The following is a 16,902-nucleotide window of genomic DNA, read 5'->3' as shown; positions in this document are numbered from 1 at the left end:
TTTCTTAATAATCACCCTTATTGGTAAGTCCTCCGTCAATAAATGATGTAGATGTGTTTATCATAATAAGAAATGAGGATTGTATAACATGATCATTGAAAAAAAACTGTCATTTTCTATCAATGTGAATTGGGCCCTCTCAGCCCAAATGGGTTGGACGTGGAGCAGCATCGATGGCAACGGCCAATAACAAGCAATGTATGGAGTTCATTTGACATTGATGACAAACATTAAAAGGTGTCGAAAAGGGAGCATTTGCCAGCATGGCCGACGGCTTGCCCGCCACGGCCGACGTGACGTTGACCGAATGACACCGGCTCCCAATGGCCGTCAAGTGCCTAATATGAAATAATCTGTGCGTCGGCGTCGAGGGACGACCTAAGTAATCCGTCCCACGGCGCCGATGAGACTGGCCCGGCGAGCAACTCACTTGTCCCGCCAGTGGTGGTAGCCCTGAAGACCGGCGATGTCCTCCACTGCCGTTAGGATGTGATCGAAGGCCTTTCAAGAAGAGAGCGTCCTTTTTGATAAGGTGGAAAAACGTCTCGGCCAACTAATATGTCGATGACTTTTGGATGGATTTCAAAGTTTCTGGATGATCTTTTTTCAGGAGCAATACAATACACCCCGGAGCACATCGGTGTGTCCCGGATCATTTGGATGAATTTTGATGAGGATGATGACGATGCCGTGAAAAGCGTGGAAAAGATGACGAGGCCTCACCCTCTCGTGAATCTCCTCGTTGATGGTCGGTTTCCTGCTGGTGGAGCGAGGAACTTTCAGCCACTTGACCAGGGGCTTGATGGTCAAACCCTAAGGGATGGGTCGGGGAAGTTCTGTCTGGCTGCAGTGACCCATAAAATGGTGGCATACCATTGGTTTGGCGCGGTCTCACACCTGGAACATGACGGTGAAGAAGACCACCACAATGGTGGTGGCCACAAAGTAGTCTTTGGCCTTGACGCGTTGACCGTCAAGGAGGACCACCAGAGCGAAGGCCACCGCCCCCCGTAGCTCGCCATACGACATCACCACCTGGTCGATCTTGTCCAGCGGGACCAGGCGGAAACGGTTGAGCACCCAGGTTTGACCCATCACTCCTGGACAAAGGGAAGTGGTGTTCTTTCCGAAGGAAGTGGCAATCTCTCCGCGCACATTCACGTTCTTTCTACGGAATGTCCTATCTCGGCCACTGGAAGTCACATTTTCTTTGAGCATCAAGTCGCAATTTGGGCTCAGGGAGTCACAAGTCCAACAGAGGGAGTTACATTCTCTAAATAGAGAATCCAATCGCCTCCAGAAAAAGTCAGACCCTTAAGAAGGGAAGTCCCAAGAAAAATCTTTCCACTCCTGACCTACTTACTGACCTAGGGCTCGGAAGATGAAGATGAAGATGAGGGTGCACGCCACCAGGCCCGTGTCCCAGGCCCATTTGGACTTGTCCACGGCGGAGATGCCGAGGAAGATGAAGATGAGGGTTTCGGCGATGCTGGCCAGGGTCTTCATTGTGTACTTGACCGCCGTCCGAGATTTCTGCGAGATGTTGGCCTCCACGTAATTGTTGGCACCGATGCCGCAAAAGGTCATCCTGGACGGACGAACGGACCTCCCGGCGCGTCAGGACAGAGGCGAGTCCAACAACTTGGGCGGCCGGGCCAACTCACGACAAGATGGATGACAGGGAGAACAGCTCGGCGGTGAGGTACGCCAGGTAGACCAGCAGCAGGACGAAGAGCGGCTCGATGATCCGGACCTTCTTGGTGAAGCGCGTCAGCAAGCTCAGGATGACGGTGAAGACCAGGCCCACCGAGGTGCCGCCCGCGCTCACCACCAGGAAGGACGCTAGGAGCCAAAAAAAGAAACACACACGTAAGGTCTCGGAACGCCGGAGCGCACTCGGGCGGAATGTGGCAGTCCGGCGGACCCAAGGGGGGGCCCACCCGGGGGGGCCCACCCCGGGGGGGGCCAACCCCCTATTTGAGAACCACTGACCTACGGGAGAGTTAAGCCACCTTAAGCATCACACAATTGTTGGAGAAATGGCATAAATGAGATTGATCGGGAAGTTTTTTTGAACCAGTAACAATGGAAGCGCCTTGGAGACAGACGCCCACTCACCCATTCCTTTAAAGTAATCCGCCATCTGCACATTTTCTGTCCCGACTTCCACAAAGGAGATGTAAACCTTGTACAACACCTGGAAGACAACCCAAAATGGCTCATTGCAAAAAAGGCCGCCCAAGGGGGCATGGCAGCGCAGCGGCCTGGCTCGCGTGTCGGCCGTCCGTCGCGTGTCGGGTCATCACGCTTCGCTAGTTGCCGGGATTAGCTCATATTCCGAGTTCTGATGAGGATTAGCGGGGCTAGCTAATCTGTTCAAAAGTCTAATCGTTAAATGCTCCACCGCCGCTGCCGACCAAGGGGGTTCCGGTCCATCCTAAATGGTTGTGGATTTATCGGAACGGCGATGAGTACAACCCCAAATACCTCCACTGTGCGCCGGGCCGTTTCCCAGGTTTAAGTGACGGATGGTCGGCGACGGGGGACGGAGAAGGAATAAGTAACGAGCGGCGCGCATTCCCGCGCCTCTTCCCGGCAACCGAGACGGACGGACGGAAAGGTCACGGTCGTTCGCGACGGAACGCTCGCCGCCCCGCAGCGGGGAAAAAAAAATACATCTTAGACGGAAAGAAGCGCATCATCACCACAGTGACGGCGTCGTTGAGCAGCGACTCTCCGAAGACAATGATGAAGAGCGTGTCGTTGACGTGAACCTCCTCAAAGACTGCCAGCACCGCCACGGGGTCCACCGTCGAGATCAGGGCGCCGAAGAGCAAAAAGTCCAGCAGCCCCGCCTCCACGCGCTCGTCTGCTCCGTCGTGTGGGAACAAAGAAGAAACAAGGTCAAGCATAAATGGCCAAAAACACAGGCTCGCGTTCAAAACAAAAAGGCGGCTACCGTCATTTCGACCAAAGGACCTCGGTCTCACCCTACTGCCGTCAACGGCGCCGAAAGCTGTAGTCTAGGGAAGCCTGAATGGCTGTGGTCCTGGAGGGCCCCTATCCAGTCTGTATTCCATGTCTCCCTCCACCAACATACCCCAATCAATAATCAGGATGGTGATTGAGCACCGGGACATCTCGCTGAATAGTTGATCCCTTGATTCGGGTGTGGTGGAGGAGAGGGATATGGGAAAACAGACTGGAGTGTGGGAGGGAACCGGAGTACCCGTAGGAAAACCACACACACGCCCAGGGGAAAATGTAAACTCCACACAGGTGGACGTGACCTGGATTTGAACCCATCACCCTGGAGCTGTGAGCCCGAGGCGCTAACCACAATCCAAAAACATTAGTATCAAAATGGTGATTAAAGCCAAAGAGGAAAAAAAACATGGTTACAAAGAGAACTAGTAGTTACCATTTGCGGAGAAATTGTATACCCCTGGTTGATCAGTCAACTCGGGTCACGTGCTGTATATTTTTGGCTATTCATTTGTCAAATCTATAGCAAAGTAACCTTTGAACATTGGAACGGTTTCGTACGAATGCAAATGAAAGAGCGCCAATCTCGATCGACGCCACAGCTCGCTAAAAAGAGGCACGGTCACTGATTGGAATTCTCGTTCCAAATACTCCAGGCCTTTCAGCTGCTCGCCATCACGACACGGAAAGGGACTGACCGATGACTCCTAGGCGGTGGGCGGCGGTCAGCGCCAAGCCGGTGCCGAAGGCGTTCCACAGCGTGCCGGCCACGGCGTAGGTGAGGATGGCGCCCAGGTTGTCGAAGAAGAGGCGCGCCGGCATGAAGTAGCCGGCGTCGCCCACGATGGTGGGCAGCAGAAAGAGGAAGAAGAGGGCGGGCTCCAGCTGGTACGGCTGCTTGTCGTCGGCCAGCAGCGCCAGGCCGCCCAGCGCCAATCCCAGCAGGATCAGAAGCACGCTCTCGGGGACCACCCGCGTCAAACGCCGTGAAAGCTGGAACACTGAAAGGAGGAAACGCCATTGGCACGGTGCAAATGTCCACAAATGAAACCTGCTTCCTAAACCAGTGTTCTCGTTACCTCTGCGTCCTGCGTCTGATACGCACAGCTTTTCTTCCAGACGCACAATTTCAAGTAATGTGCTTTTTTCGGACGCAAAGAAATTTTTATAAAAAAAAAAAACCAAAACACATATATCCGATAGCAAACCAATTTATTCCACATAATCTTTGCGAAATAATTCTCGCGAGACTAGCAGACACTAGCAGACGAAGGAGAGAAAGCGATAGCAAGAGTTTCGTAATAGTGTAAGAAAAATAAAAAATGTTTCAGAAAAAGCAAAACAGTCTGGATAGTTATTTCACAGTTAAAAATACAACTAGTAAGAAAAGAACTGCAGAAGATTCGATCGATGATCATGAAGCAAAACGGGGGAAGCAAGGAAAAATACGCACATTTCAAAAGACTTTTGGCTGCAAAGAGAGGAGGATCTACGAGCTGAAAGACTAGTACAATGATAAATAAACCCTAACCCTAAACCATATAATAAATAAATTAAATCTGAATGTTTATATATCGTTGTTTATGTTTTATTTGCATCCGTAGTATGTTGGGACTCGTGACAAGTTTCCTGGGACGCACAGTTTTCAGACAAGCGAATCCCTGGGACTCGCAGTGTGCCAATTGTAAAATTATCACTGCTAAACATATCCCATGAGGCATGACGTCAGGAGGGACCCACAGATTTTGGCCACGCTGGCCACCAGTAGCCACACGGCGATGACGTAAGGCGTCTGCACGTAGCTCCACTCCCATTGCACCACCCGGTGTCCCCCGCCGCCGTGGCCGTGCCCCTCTCGCTCTTCCTCTGCCTCTGCCGGGTCCGAGCTCGCCCTCGCCCTGGGCGCGAGGAAAAGCAGTGGCGGCAGCAGCAGCGCAGCGGACGCACGAGCGAGCATGGCGGCCACTTGATGCGTCTGGGAGTCCGCGGGAGGCGGGAAGGCTTTTAAATCCCAGGAGGTAGGCTTAGGGGCGGGACCTCAGAACCCCCATTTGGACCTCTGCGGACTACTGTGATTACTGCCTAAAAGTAGCCTTAAGGTGTGTTTTCCAAGTATCTTTCCTAGAATTCAAAAGACATCAATTACTTGCACAGCCAAAATACTCTCGAAAAAGGTCAAACAGCCCTCAAAGTCATCTAAACCAGGGATGTAAAACTTGTTCCTCATCGCGGGCCACATAAGACGCCTGGGTAGACTTTGCGGGCCGGACCATTAAAATTATAGCACACTTGGCTATACATAACCCAAATATCACGTCTTTCCTTTGTTTTGGTGTAAAGAAGCACAGGAACACATTGACATTTGAAATTTAACGCATTTTCTCGTAAATAAGCCTGCCCCCGTGTATGAGCTGCACCCTTAAAATTGCCTGAAAATGGTTGACGTTTGCAATTTCTGGCGTACGAGACACCCCTGATTCACAATTTTCACCTCCATATTCATGGTTTCCTGTTTTCTTCACTTTCAATCACCCTGAGAGCCTGACAGAACCTCCTTGGGGACCGGTTTCGGCCCACAGGCCATGCATTTGACACCACTGGTTTAAACACTCCCAAATGGACAATACACCCTTGAAGTCATGCGAGGAGAACAAAGCAGCCTCAATACTCCCTACTCAACTACGTACAATACTTCCACAAAAGCATCAAGGCAAAACTGCAATGTACTGTAGACAAAATAGCTCCAAACGCACACAATTGTACATGTATTTAAAAAAATCATTTTTATTCGAGTAGTACTTTTCCCAGTAAACAAACAGAGTTAAAAACAAGACCAAGCGAAGAGAGAATTTTAAAAATGCAGAAAAACCCAAGATTAGTGGAAGAGGGGCGAAAAATACTGCAAAAAAGGTGCACAGTAGCCCTCCCTCAACACCCAAAAATAGTCGCATTTCTTCATTTGTGCTCTGTATTTGCCATTTTCCGTCGGCCCATGGTCATGTCCTCTGCGCTTTTTTGGAGCCCCAGGGCCCGCAACGTCTCGGCGCTCACTCCGCTTTTCAGCGTCCTCCTCACTGCACAGAAACCCATGTCAAAAACACTTTGTCGTCATTTAGCGTTAAAAGAAAGGGGAACATATCTTCTAAAGACTTGCTATGGCTACAGGAAGGGGTTAAGCTCATTCCAAGCGGGTGGACGAACGGACGGCTATCTGGAAGCAAAAACTGGCACGGGCGCCGCTTCTTTCCGGCCGGATTGTTGCAAAAGCAAACATCGGGCAGAAGAGAAGCCACGGCGAGACGTGGACGCCGACCAAAGTACCGTCCGTACCTGTGGCTTTTTTTTCGCCAAAGGTCGGGGTCAGTCCGACTGGGGCCCACGTAAATCGCTTGTCGTCAAACGGACGGAAGCGGAGATGGCCGCCGCGATGTCGGCGAGGGCAGACGGCCGCCGCCGCCAGCAGAGAAGGGAGGGAGACATTCGGCCGGATTAGTGTGTTTTGACCAAAACAATGCACGTGGTGGCGGGTCCAAAAGTACAATGCGTCCCAAACTGGGCTCCATCCTGTCCCTCGGGGAATAGATGCTTTTAAAAAAAAAAATAGAAATATTTTATTTGATTTTTCTAGGGAGTGGGACTGGAGAATTTGCAATACTTTGAAGTTGTGTGGTTATCCGTCACCGAAAATTTCAGGAGACGTGAAATGATTTCAAGGAGTGGTACTCATTCTTAAAATACTTTGTGAATCTACTTGGAAAAAGTCATCTACATCAGTGGTCCCCAACCACCGGTCCGCGGGCCGCCTAGTGCCAGTTCGTCGGAGTAAGAAATATTAACCTTTTCAATCTCGTTCTCCTACTTGAAATGATGAAAGTTGTTATAATAATAAATACTTGCTACTATGCTTGGGAAATGTTTTTTTTGTCGTCTTGGGTGTCGTTTGTGCACCGACCCCACACAATTTTGACTCAAGTGATAACCCTCCCCATTCACCGGTCCGCATGAAAATAGAAAGAGCTTTACCGGTCCATGGTGGGGAAAAAGGTTGGGGACCGCTGATCTCCATTCTCCCTGACGTACTGCATTAGTCCTTAGAGTGGCCTGAATATTTCCAAATTTAATCCTTAGAAGATCTCATAAAATCAACTTTTAAAAGATAATGTTATCGCTAGCCGGCACTTAGCGAACAGCGATGGACGAAAGGTATGCGTGGGCGCTCCCACTTTAAGCCAATTGGATGTCATTGGAGGTGAATGGCAGGCAACAGTTTACGCCTTAGGAAAACGCCAGGAAAGGTATGGGCCAAAACCCAGCCGCAAGACGGAGAGCGCGTCCGAAGCCGGCGGCGGCGGCACGTGGCTTACTGGACTTCCTGTTGATCCGGGAGCGCTTCCGGGTTTTGGGGGCGGACGCCCTGGCCTCTGGGTCGCGGGTCACCAACTCCACCAGGCGCTCCATAATGTCGTCCGACCGGTCTCGGTGGTCCCGAGGCGACGGAGACTGGCCGCGGGACGCTGTGGCGCGGGCGACCCTGAATTAGAGTGCTCCTTTGAAAGGCCATCGGACGGCTCCTTACCGCCGACAGCGTGAGAGCGTCTCCGGTTGCCGTCATCTTGGGTCAGCATCCGGGTCATGGACCGGGTCATGGTCCGGTGCTTGGCCTCCGGCGAGACGGGGGCCGAGCCCTCGGGGCGTGGCAGCGCTCCAGAGAACTTCTCCGTCTGAAACCAGGCCAAAGAGTATGTACGGGTTAACCGTCAATCTCGCAGTGCAAACGGACGGGATGCACACTAGCGGCAAAGTCGTTTTGGGACGCCCAGTTGGGGCGCCCAGTTGGAGCAGAGTCGTTTTGGGACGCCCAGTTGGGGCAGAGTCGTTTCAATGGAGAGCAAAAGATGAGTCTAGCAGAAAGAATGCAGAAGAAAATGCTTAGAAAAAGAGTTTGACCTCGGTGATCAGCTTCCCCCGCGTTTTGGTCCTCTCCCTGTGTTTGTCACGCTTGCGTTTGAGGGTGAGCGCCTCTCTGGTGGTGCGGTACTCCAGCGCAAACTCGCTGATGATCCAGCAGAAGCCCGTCACTTTGGTGTCCCGGGCCGATGCCGCCGGCTGACCCAGGAACAGAAGGAACGAGTGGAACCTGCGAGCAACGCCACGAGCCTTAGTTAAGTTGTGGATGGCATGAACACTACACGACTTGTGGAGGGAGGGCAGGGCGCCTTTAGTGATTGCCTTCCCCACCTAGAAACGCACGTGCGTAAAGCGGTTGAATCAAGAATATTTGTTGATAAGCAAAAGCGTAAGTAAATGATGACATTATCGCCCGCATCCATGGGCGCATTTACGAAAAATGAAACTTTGAAATAATTTCTTTACCGTCGTCTGAGCTGCGGCAGGCACACTTTTTGCATTGAAATAATCTCAAGGCGAAACTTGCTGAAAGTCTTCCGACTTCAAACTGTTGCCTATATTCTCATTAGAAACTCATTATCATTAAAGTTTGATCAAGGGGAAGTAAATCACCCCAACCCCCAATATTCACAAATCCATTTTTTCCCAGTTGGATCTAACGTCATCAACGTTGATGTCCGGAGAACTCGAACAGCTTTCAGTTCGACTGATGTTTAACTAATGAATGGGACGTTTTTAAACCTCGTTTTAATGTTGGACTTTTCCTCCAGATATTATGCAAAATGCCACGCGCCCACGGAGATGCCCCCGAACCCAAAACAACTTCCGGTTCAGTTAGCGTCAAAAGGGGAACAGACTTAAATCTCGTAATGTTACCACTTCTTCTTCCCCGTACTACTTCAGGCAGCTAAATTCATGAGAATTCCTCCCACCCGGCCTGGACGTCTCCCGTGGACGCAACACCTCGCGATTGTTGGATTTGAATTCTCCGGCAACGGGACTGACAAACGCCGCCGGCGAGCACGGCGGCATAGGGGACGGGAGGACGGACGGGAGGACGGACGGGAGGACGGACGGGAGGACGGACGGGAGGACGGACGGGAGGACGGACGGGAGGACGGACCTGTTGATGACTCTCCTGTGGACCACCTTGAGAATGAGAATCCTTTGAATGCAGTCCTTCAGGAAGTCGGCCATCTTGTTCTTCAGGGCGCTTTTGGTCTCGTGCTTGGAAACCACCTGAAGGTTTTCCCAGGATGCCTTGCAGCGTCTTTCCAGCTGGAGCAGATTGTCCGCCAGCAGCTCAAAGTCCACCTAAAGAGAGCGGAGGGAGAGAGAACTAGAAGTAGACCCCGACTCGTTCTCGGCCCAAAATTGCACTCCATTCTCGGTGGTTTGATCTTCTTTCTTTCATCCTTTTATAAAATAAAAAGGTGGCTTTCACCACCGCCAGAAAAGTGGTCCACGAGTCCGGCGGCGGGCTCTTTTAAACTCCGGCCTAAGCTGTCCGGGACGCACCTTGGCGGAACACGTGACGGCGGGGATCTCGGAGTAGACGTCGGACGGGCGCGGCTCGCTTTCCGTGACCAAGGCGCAGACGTGATGGAGCAGAGTTTGGCGGTGGACCGTGTCCTTCACCTCTGCCACCTTCTCCAAGTAAGCCAGCTCGAAGCCGCCGGCCTGAAGGAGGGATGGGTGGAGGGCTTACAAGGGATTAAGGCGTGCCGCACTGCCGCAGGCCCGCCCGCCCGCACTCACCTCGGAGCCGTTGAGGAAGTTCCCCACGGCCAGCAGCGTGGCCAGGATCTTCTTGAAGGTCCGGTTGCCGGCCAGCTGCTCCATGCCCAACTTCAGGTCAAACAGGGGCTCGGCGATCTCCTGAAACATCAATGGGACTTTCTTTGCCCGCTCCGCCGAGGTCCTGCGGCCGTTCTTGTGGCCCTTTGCGTTGTGGCCGCTTTGGACACCCCTTCCTATCCCTGTGCTATTGGCTATCTGATCATTTTAACAAAAGCGGATGGCTCAAAAAGAAAACATGGGAAAGTTGCCCTTCCAAGGCCATCTTTTTTTGGCCGTGACGATATACGTCACTTTGCAGTCGTACAATGATCGGATGAACAAAAATGGTCATCTTCTAATAGATGTATTTTTTTTTTTAGTCGACGGAGCATTGTCTTGTTTGAATTTGTAAAAAAATAAAAATAAAATAGTTCCATGTATTTGAAAATACCACACGGGTCAAGGATCCACGGTGCAGTCGCCACAGACTCGGGTTAACCCCCCCGCCTAGTCCGCGGCTGATTTTCACCTGCTCGAGTGCCTCATAGTTGAGCTTGAAAGACCACAGCTGCAGGCGGGGGGTCAAGGCGCTGACGGAAGCCAGGCCCGAGAGGAATTCCTCGGCCGTCCCCAGGGGAACGTCGGGATTGGCCGAGCGAGCCTCGCGGATCTTCTGCTTCTCCTCCTCTGTGGGCGTCATGCTCAGGATCTTCTGCTCCCGAGAGGACAAAAGCCAATTGGGCCGGCTGATCTAGGGTGGGGGAGCATTTGGGGGGGTTGAGATGCTTTCATACCTCCACACCCTCCTTGCTGATGGCAAAGTCGTCAAAGTTGAGGATGGCGCTCTTGATGACGTGAACGGCGGGCAGGACCGTCATCCCGATGTTGATGGCGGTGCTCCGCTTGGAGTCCAGAACCAGGATCTCGGACTTTTTGCTCTCTGGCGCTTACTGCGCGCATGCCACCCCCGCGGTCAAAGGGGCCCCCCCACCAAACGTCGGCGACGGTCGTCCCGGCTTACCTTGGCCCATGGCGTCTCTTTGGCCCTGGACTCAAAGAGGTGCTCCAGCTTCCCCATGTCCACTTGGACCTTGTCCAGTGACGTCCACAGGGTGCCCCGTCCGAAGCGGCACTTGGCCGGCGTCTCCGTCTGCTTCAGTTCGCGCCAGAATAACTTGACCGTCTTCTTCTTCTTTGTCCCCGACGGCGGGGGAGGAGGAGGAGCTGGAGCGCCGGGTAGCGGTGGTGGAGGAGGAGGAGGAGCCAGACTGCCTGGAAGGTGCGGAGGAGGAGGAGGTAACCGCTCCAGTGGTGCTGAAAGGCAGGAAAAGTCTGTGGTGTCCAGAACGTCCAGGTCCTCCTCCTCCAGGAGGTCTGAGAAGTCCAAGTCTTTAATCCGAAGGCTGGCGCCGCACAACTGGAAATGGTCCCACGCGTCCCCGGGTCCCAGCGAGGCGGTCTCCAGGCGCTGACGGGGACTCTCGGCGTCCACTCTGTTCGGCTGACGCGTCTGAGGCTTTTGGAGACGGCAGAAGAAAAAAAAAAAACATCTCGTCAAGTTCCGTGAAGAGCAAAATCCATAGCGGGTGATTCATAATGCACAGAAAGGGAGCTCAAAATGACACAATTGACCCAGAATCGCCCCAAAGTGTGCCAGCTGTGCCGCGCCAGGGGTCTTGACCTGCTCTTCTCGGTCCATCTGCTCGGACGCTTCCGGCTCCGTGCCGCGCGAGGAGGTCACGTCCTTGTCGGGGGCGGCCACGTCCTCGTCGGGGGCGCCCGCCTCCTCCGTCGAGACGGAGAATCTCGCCGGGACCCCTGCCCCGAGTTGGCCGTCGTCACGGCCGGCGGCGGACGCTTTGGAGAAGAGCATGTCCAGAAGGAACTTCCTGTCGTCGGACAGCGTGCTGATCTGTCGGCGAACGGCGGGGAGCTCAGGTATGCCTGGAGACAAAAGGCATGCTGAGGTTATTAGGATTTAAAAACAACAACAACAAATACGCCCCTTCACCACCCTACCCTCCCACATCAAAAGGATCGGACAACTACGGCCATCGAGGACCGCCAATGAGTTCATTGGGACATCAAACTTTTTGCACGTTTCCATTCTTTATCAAGATTTTGTTTCCTGGGTTAGGGTCAACCATACACCGAGGGGGGGAAAACAAACTTTCTAAGCCTGATTGGCCTCAGAATCAACGGGAAGTGAGCAATGTCCCCTTCTGCTGATCACTCAGAAATGCCCCAAAATGAAAAGGAGCTGCCGCGCGAGACATGAGGAAGGAGAAAGAGCAAGCGTGCCAAGGAAACTTTCTCACAAAGTGCATCAAGTGATTCGCGTGTCAATACATAACCAATGTCATTCATCTTGACCAAATTTCTTTTGGGGCAAACTGTCTTGGCACTGTTTTTAAAAGGGGGGGGGGGCTAAGAGCGCTTCAAAGCTCTTCAAAATGGAATGGAAATGGAATTTTGGACACAAGAAAGGCAATTTTCCTAGGAAAAGGAATTCAAAACGAGTCTGAAGAGCATTTATAAGCTTCCCCATTTCTAACTGAAACTTAGATTTGCCTCCAGAAAAGGAAAAAGGCAACATTCCTATCAAGATCCATTCAAGTGGAAAAACGGACGATGACGAGAGGGAGGCTTTCTTTTCCCAACGCACCGTTGGCGGGAAGCCCCTCATTTGGCACGGCCACGGTCTGCTGTGTGTGGGGGGGGGGGGGGGTCACCTCTTTTTGCGGCCCCATATCATTGGACAATATTGCAGGGTTTTTGGGTCGGAAAAAAAATAATTGCAGGGTGCACTTTGTCCAAACGGCCACAAGATGACAGCAAGAGATCATATTACTGGGAAGTAATTTTCAAATCAAAGAGGATGGCTGAGTTTTATGTCGGGAAAATAATTGTATGGTGAACTTTTTCAAAACAGCCACAAGATGGCAGGAAGAGACCATATTAATGGGAAATACTTTTTAAATCAAAGAGTATGGGAGGCATTTTGGGTTTAAAGACCAATTGCGGGTTATGTCATCAATCACGCCTACGAATAAACTAGTTTCAGGGTTATGGTTATAGTCAATTAAAAGTGCCAGAATACACTAAACAGAAAAACATTAATCAATTAGAAGAAACTTACACGAGACGACATCTTGAGATGACTTGCGTTGATGTCCAAATGTGGCATTAAGGGTCTGCAGAAGTGGATGTGGCATTTATTAAGGGTCTGCAGAAGAAACTGTAAAGTAGTATAGGGTAAGAACGTGTTATCCCAAACTAGGCGCTCACCTTCTTGCGCTACTGGATGTTATTGACGTTGTTCGAGATGCTGGCGGAAGCCGATCTGATCCCTCCGGCCGTGGCGATGAGCGATGCCCCAAAGGTGAAGGGTGCCAGGGCCAGGCCGGCGATGGCCGTCACGCCGGCTACTTTGGCCTTCTGGTGGAAGGTGGCCAGGTGGCCGGCCAGGGCGTGGAGCTTCACCACGTGCTGCCAGAGGACCTCGGCACGCCCGGTGAATACCTTGTTGAAGACAGGCCGGCCTCGGTTCACCTTGTTAGCCAAAGTGGCAAAGGACCTGTGGGGAGGGGGAGAGATGTCAGTTCCTACTTTCCTGGAAAACAGACGGATAGACAGCCTCCAAGCACGCCTACCGGGAATCGTCCTGGTCTTTAGATTTTTCGTCTGACGACAACTCGTCCCACTCTGGATGACAAAATGGGGAAAAAAGTGCCATCTATCACATATAACAAGCCTTTTAATGACCGACTGTCTGGTAAACGTCCCAGACAAGACCGGCAGGCAAGCCCTCTTGGTTAAAAATTGACTGAACATCTGCCAATTACCAACTATCATCTTGCCTTGGCTGGCTCCAAAATGGAAAAAAATAACATCTTTTACATTTAAGTTTCAATTACTCACGTTTCCCTGTATTCCACCACTCCATCAAACTGTCCGTATCCTGTGAAGAAGAAAGGAAGGAAGGGCGTAAGTGAGACGAGACGGAAAGAGGTGGCGACTGAGAGGGCGCGAGACAGAGGGCGCAAGGGAGCGCGAGACAGAGGGCGCTAGAGCGCGAGACTGAGGGCGCTAGAGAGCGCGAGACAGAGGGCGCTAGAGAGCGCGAGACAGAGGGCGCTAGAGAGCGCGAGACAGAGGGCGCTAGGGGGCGCGAGACAGAGGGCGCTAGGGAGCGCGAGACAGAGGGCGCAAGGGAGCGCGAGACAGAGGGCGCAAGGGAGCGCGAGACAGAGGGCGCAAGGGAGCGCGAGACAGAGGGCGCAAGGGAGCGCGAGACAGAGGGCGCAAGGGGGCGCGAGACAGAGGGCGCAAGGGGGCGAAGTGTCAGAAGAGGGCGAACGAGCGCAAGAGGGCGAACGAGCGAGCGCGAAAAAAAGAGGAGGATGAAGAGGAAGGAGGATGAAGAGGAAGAGGAGGATGAAGAGGAAGAGGAAGAGGAGGATGAAGAGGAAGAGGAGGATGAAGAGGAAGAGGAGGATGAAGAGGAAGAGGAGGATGAAGAGGAAGAGGAGGATGAAGAGGAAGAGGAGGATGAAGAGGAAGAGGAGGATGAAGAGGAAGAGGAGGATGAAGAGGAAGAGGAGGATGAAGAGGAAGAGGAGGATGAAGAGGAAGAGGAGGATGAAGAGGAAGAGGAGGATGAAGAGGAAGAGGAGGATGAAGAGGAAGAGGAGGATGAAGAGGAAGAGGAGGATGAAGAGGAAGAGGAGGATGAAGAGGAAGAGGAGGATGAAGAGGAGGATGAAGAGGAAGAGGAGGATGAAGAGGAAGAGGAGGATGAAGAGGAAGAGGAGGATGAAGAGGAAGAGGAGGATGAAGAGGAAGAGGAGGATGAAGAGGAAGAGGAGGATGAAGAGGAGGAAGAGGATGAAGAGGAGGAAGAGGATGAAGAGGAAGAGGAGGATGAAGAGGAAGAGGAGGATGAAGAGGAAGAGGAGGATGAAGAGGATGAAGAGGATGAAGAGGATGAAGAGGAAGAAGAGGATGAAGAGGATGAAGAGGAAGAGGAAGAAGAGGATGAAGAGGAAGAGGAAGAGGAAGAGGAGGATGAAGAGGAAGAGGAGGATGAAAAGGAAGAGGAGGATGAAAAGGAAGAGGAGGATGAAAAGGAAGAGGAGGATGAAGAGGAGGAGGAAGAAGAAGAGGAGGAGGAAGAAGAAGAAGAGGAGGAGGAACAAGAAGAAGAGGAGGAGGAACAAGAAGAAGAGGAGGAGGAACAAGAAGAGGAGGAGGAGGAAGAAGAGGAAGAAGAAGAAGAGGAGGAGGAAGAAGAAGGAGAGAGAGAAAGAAGAAGGAGAGAGAGAAAGAAGAAGGAGAGAGAGAAAGAAGAAGGAGAGAGAGAAAGAAGAAGGAGAGAGAGAAAGAAGGAGAGAGAGAAAGAAGGAGAGAGAGAAAGAAGGAGAGAGAGAAAGAAGGAGAGAGAGAAAGAAGGAGAGAGAGAAAGAAGGAGAAGGAGAAAGAAGGAGAAGGAGAAAGAAGGAGAAGGAGAAAGAAGAAGAAGAGGAAGGAGAAAGAGGAAGAAAGAAGAAGAGGAAGAAGAAAGAAGAAGACGAAGAGGAAGAAGAAAGAAGAAAGAAGAAAGAAGAAGAGGAAGAGGAAGAAGAAAGAAGAGGAAGAAGAAAGAAGAGGAAGAAGAAAGAAGAGGAAGAAGAAAGAAGAGGAAGAAGAAAGAAGAGAAAGAAGAAAGAAGAGAAAGAAGAAAGAAGAGGAAGAAGAAAGAGGGAAGAAGGAAGAGGGGGAAGAAGGAAGAGGAGGAGGAGGAGGAAGAAGAGGAGGAAGAGGAGGAAGAAGAGGAGGGAGAGGGAGGGGAAGAGGAGGGAGAGGGGAAGTGGAGGGAGAGGGGGGGGAGGAGGGAGAGGGGGGGAAGAGGAGGGAGAGGGGGGGAAGAGGAGGGAGAGGGGGGGAAGAGGAGGGAGAGGGGGGGAAGAGGAGGGGGCAGCGGTCGGGGGGAGGAGAAAGGGGGCGGTCGGGGGAGGAGAAGGGAGGCGGTCGGGGGGAGGAGAAGGTATTGACGTTGTCCGAGATGCTGGCGGAAGCCGATCTGATCCCTCCGGCCGTGGCGATGATCGAGGCCCCAAAGGTGAAGGGCGCCAGGGCCAGGCCGGCGATGGCCGTCACGCCGGCTACTTTGGCCTTCTGGTGGAAGGTGGCCAGGTGGCCGGCCAGGGCGTGGAGCTTCACCACGTCGGACCTCGGCGCGCCCGGTGAATACCTTGTTGAAGACAGGCAGGCCTCGGTTCACCTTGTTGGCCAAAGTGGCAAAGGACCTGTGGGGAGGGGGGAGATGTCGGTTCCAACTTCCCTGGAAAACAGACGGCTAGACGGCCTCCTGGCACGCCTACCGGGAATCGTCCTGCTCTTTAGATTCTTCGTCTGACGACAACTCGTCCCACTCTGGATGACAAAATGGGGAAAAAAGTGCCATCTATCACATATAAACCGAAAGCCTTTTAATGACCGACTGTGTGTGTGTGTGTGTGTGGGGGGGGGTCACCCTTCTTTTGGGGCGCCATATTACTGGACAATATTGCAGGGTTTTTGGGTCGGAAAAAAAATAATTGCAGGGTGTACTTTTTCCAAACGGCCACAAGATGGCAGCAAGAGATCATATTACTGGGAAGTAATTTTCAAATCAAAGAGGAGGGCTGAGTTTTTGGCCGGGAAAATAATTGTATGGTGAACTTTTTCAAAACAGCCACAAGATGGCAGGAAGAGACCATATTAATGGGAAATACTTTTTAAATCAAAGCGTATGGGAGGCATTTTGGGTTTCAAGACCAATTGTGGGTTATGTCATCAATCATGCCTACGAATAAACTAGTTTCAGGGTAAGAGTTATAGTCAATTAAAAGTCAAATCAATTCAAAGAAACTTACATGAGACGACATCTTGAGACGACTTGCGTTGGCGCCCAGAAGAACCTGTAAAGTGGTATGGAGTTAGAACGTGTTTCCCAAACTATTTACAGCTGCAGTACTTTTTACTTTGAAAAAAATACAAGGCACAACAATATATATTATCATTTAAAATTGACAATATATAGTGGTAGCTCGACATACGAGCAATTCGAGATACGAGTAAAGTTTCGAGCAAATAATCTCTAGATACAAGACCAATTTCGAGATACGAGAAAGCAAGACATGTAGCTGTTTGACTATAGCGCACTAGTCTTTTTTTGCTGCATCTCTTTCGTGTATAACAGTGTTCCCC

General features: G+C 51.8%; 3 protein-coding genes across 3 annotated transcripts in view; all 3 read right to left on the bottom strand.

The window, feature by feature from the left end:
- LOC144193082 (sodium/hydrogen exchanger 5-like) overlaps nucleotides 1–5,167 on the bottom strand; it is a 6,893-nt gene extending 1,726 nt beyond the window's left edge. The window contains 9 exon segments of the mRNA XM_077711921.1: nucleotides 400–501; nucleotides 724–813; nucleotides 898–1,100; nucleotides 1,368–1,588; nucleotides 1,665–1,842; nucleotides 2,119–2,197; nucleotides 2,706–2,869; nucleotides 3,684–3,986; nucleotides 4,726–5,167. Of these exon segments, the coding sequence (XP_077568047.1) occupies nucleotides 400–501; nucleotides 724–813; nucleotides 898–1,100; nucleotides 1,368–1,588; nucleotides 1,665–1,842; nucleotides 2,119–2,197; nucleotides 2,706–2,869; nucleotides 3,684–3,986; nucleotides 4,726–4,942 (1,557 nt within the window). The 5' untranslated portion in view covers nucleotides 4,943–5,167.
- LOC144193081 (uncharacterized) overlaps nucleotides 1–16,902 on the bottom strand; it is a 31,782-nt gene that overhangs the window by 12,145 nt on the left and 2,735 nt on the right. The window lies entirely within an intron of this gene.
- Nucleotides 5,750–13,943, bottom strand: LOC144193079 (FH1/FH2 domain-containing protein 3-like). The gene is given in 17 exon segments (XM_077711919.1): nucleotides 5,750–6,059; nucleotides 6,316–6,570; nucleotides 7,350–7,499; nucleotides 7,562–7,706; nucleotides 7,933–8,122; nucleotides 9,017–9,207; nucleotides 9,412–9,573; nucleotides 9,652–9,771; nucleotides 10,202–10,384; nucleotides 10,467–10,622; nucleotides 10,694–11,188; nucleotides 11,354–11,616; nucleotides 12,812–12,898; nucleotides 12,961–13,110; nucleotides 13,195–13,249; nucleotides 13,326–13,377; nucleotides 13,594–13,943. Coding segments are annotated over 13 exon segments (2,505 nt in total). The 5' UTR covers nucleotides 12,888–12,898; nucleotides 12,961–13,110; nucleotides 13,195–13,249; nucleotides 13,326–13,377; nucleotides 13,594–13,943; the 3' UTR covers nucleotides 5,750–5,940.

Source organism: Stigmatopora nigra, unplaced genomic scaffold (genome assembly GCF_051989575.1).
Source record: "Stigmatopora nigra isolate UIUO_SnigA unplaced genomic scaffold, RoL_Snig_1.1 HiC_scaffold_62, whole genome shotgun sequence".
Lineage (NCBI taxonomy): Eukaryota > Metazoa > Chordata > Actinopteri > Syngnathiformes > Syngnathidae > Stigmatopora > Stigmatopora nigra.
The sequence above is the reverse complement of the archived record's forward strand: the minus strand, read 5'-3'. Positions and strand labels throughout refer to the sequence as shown.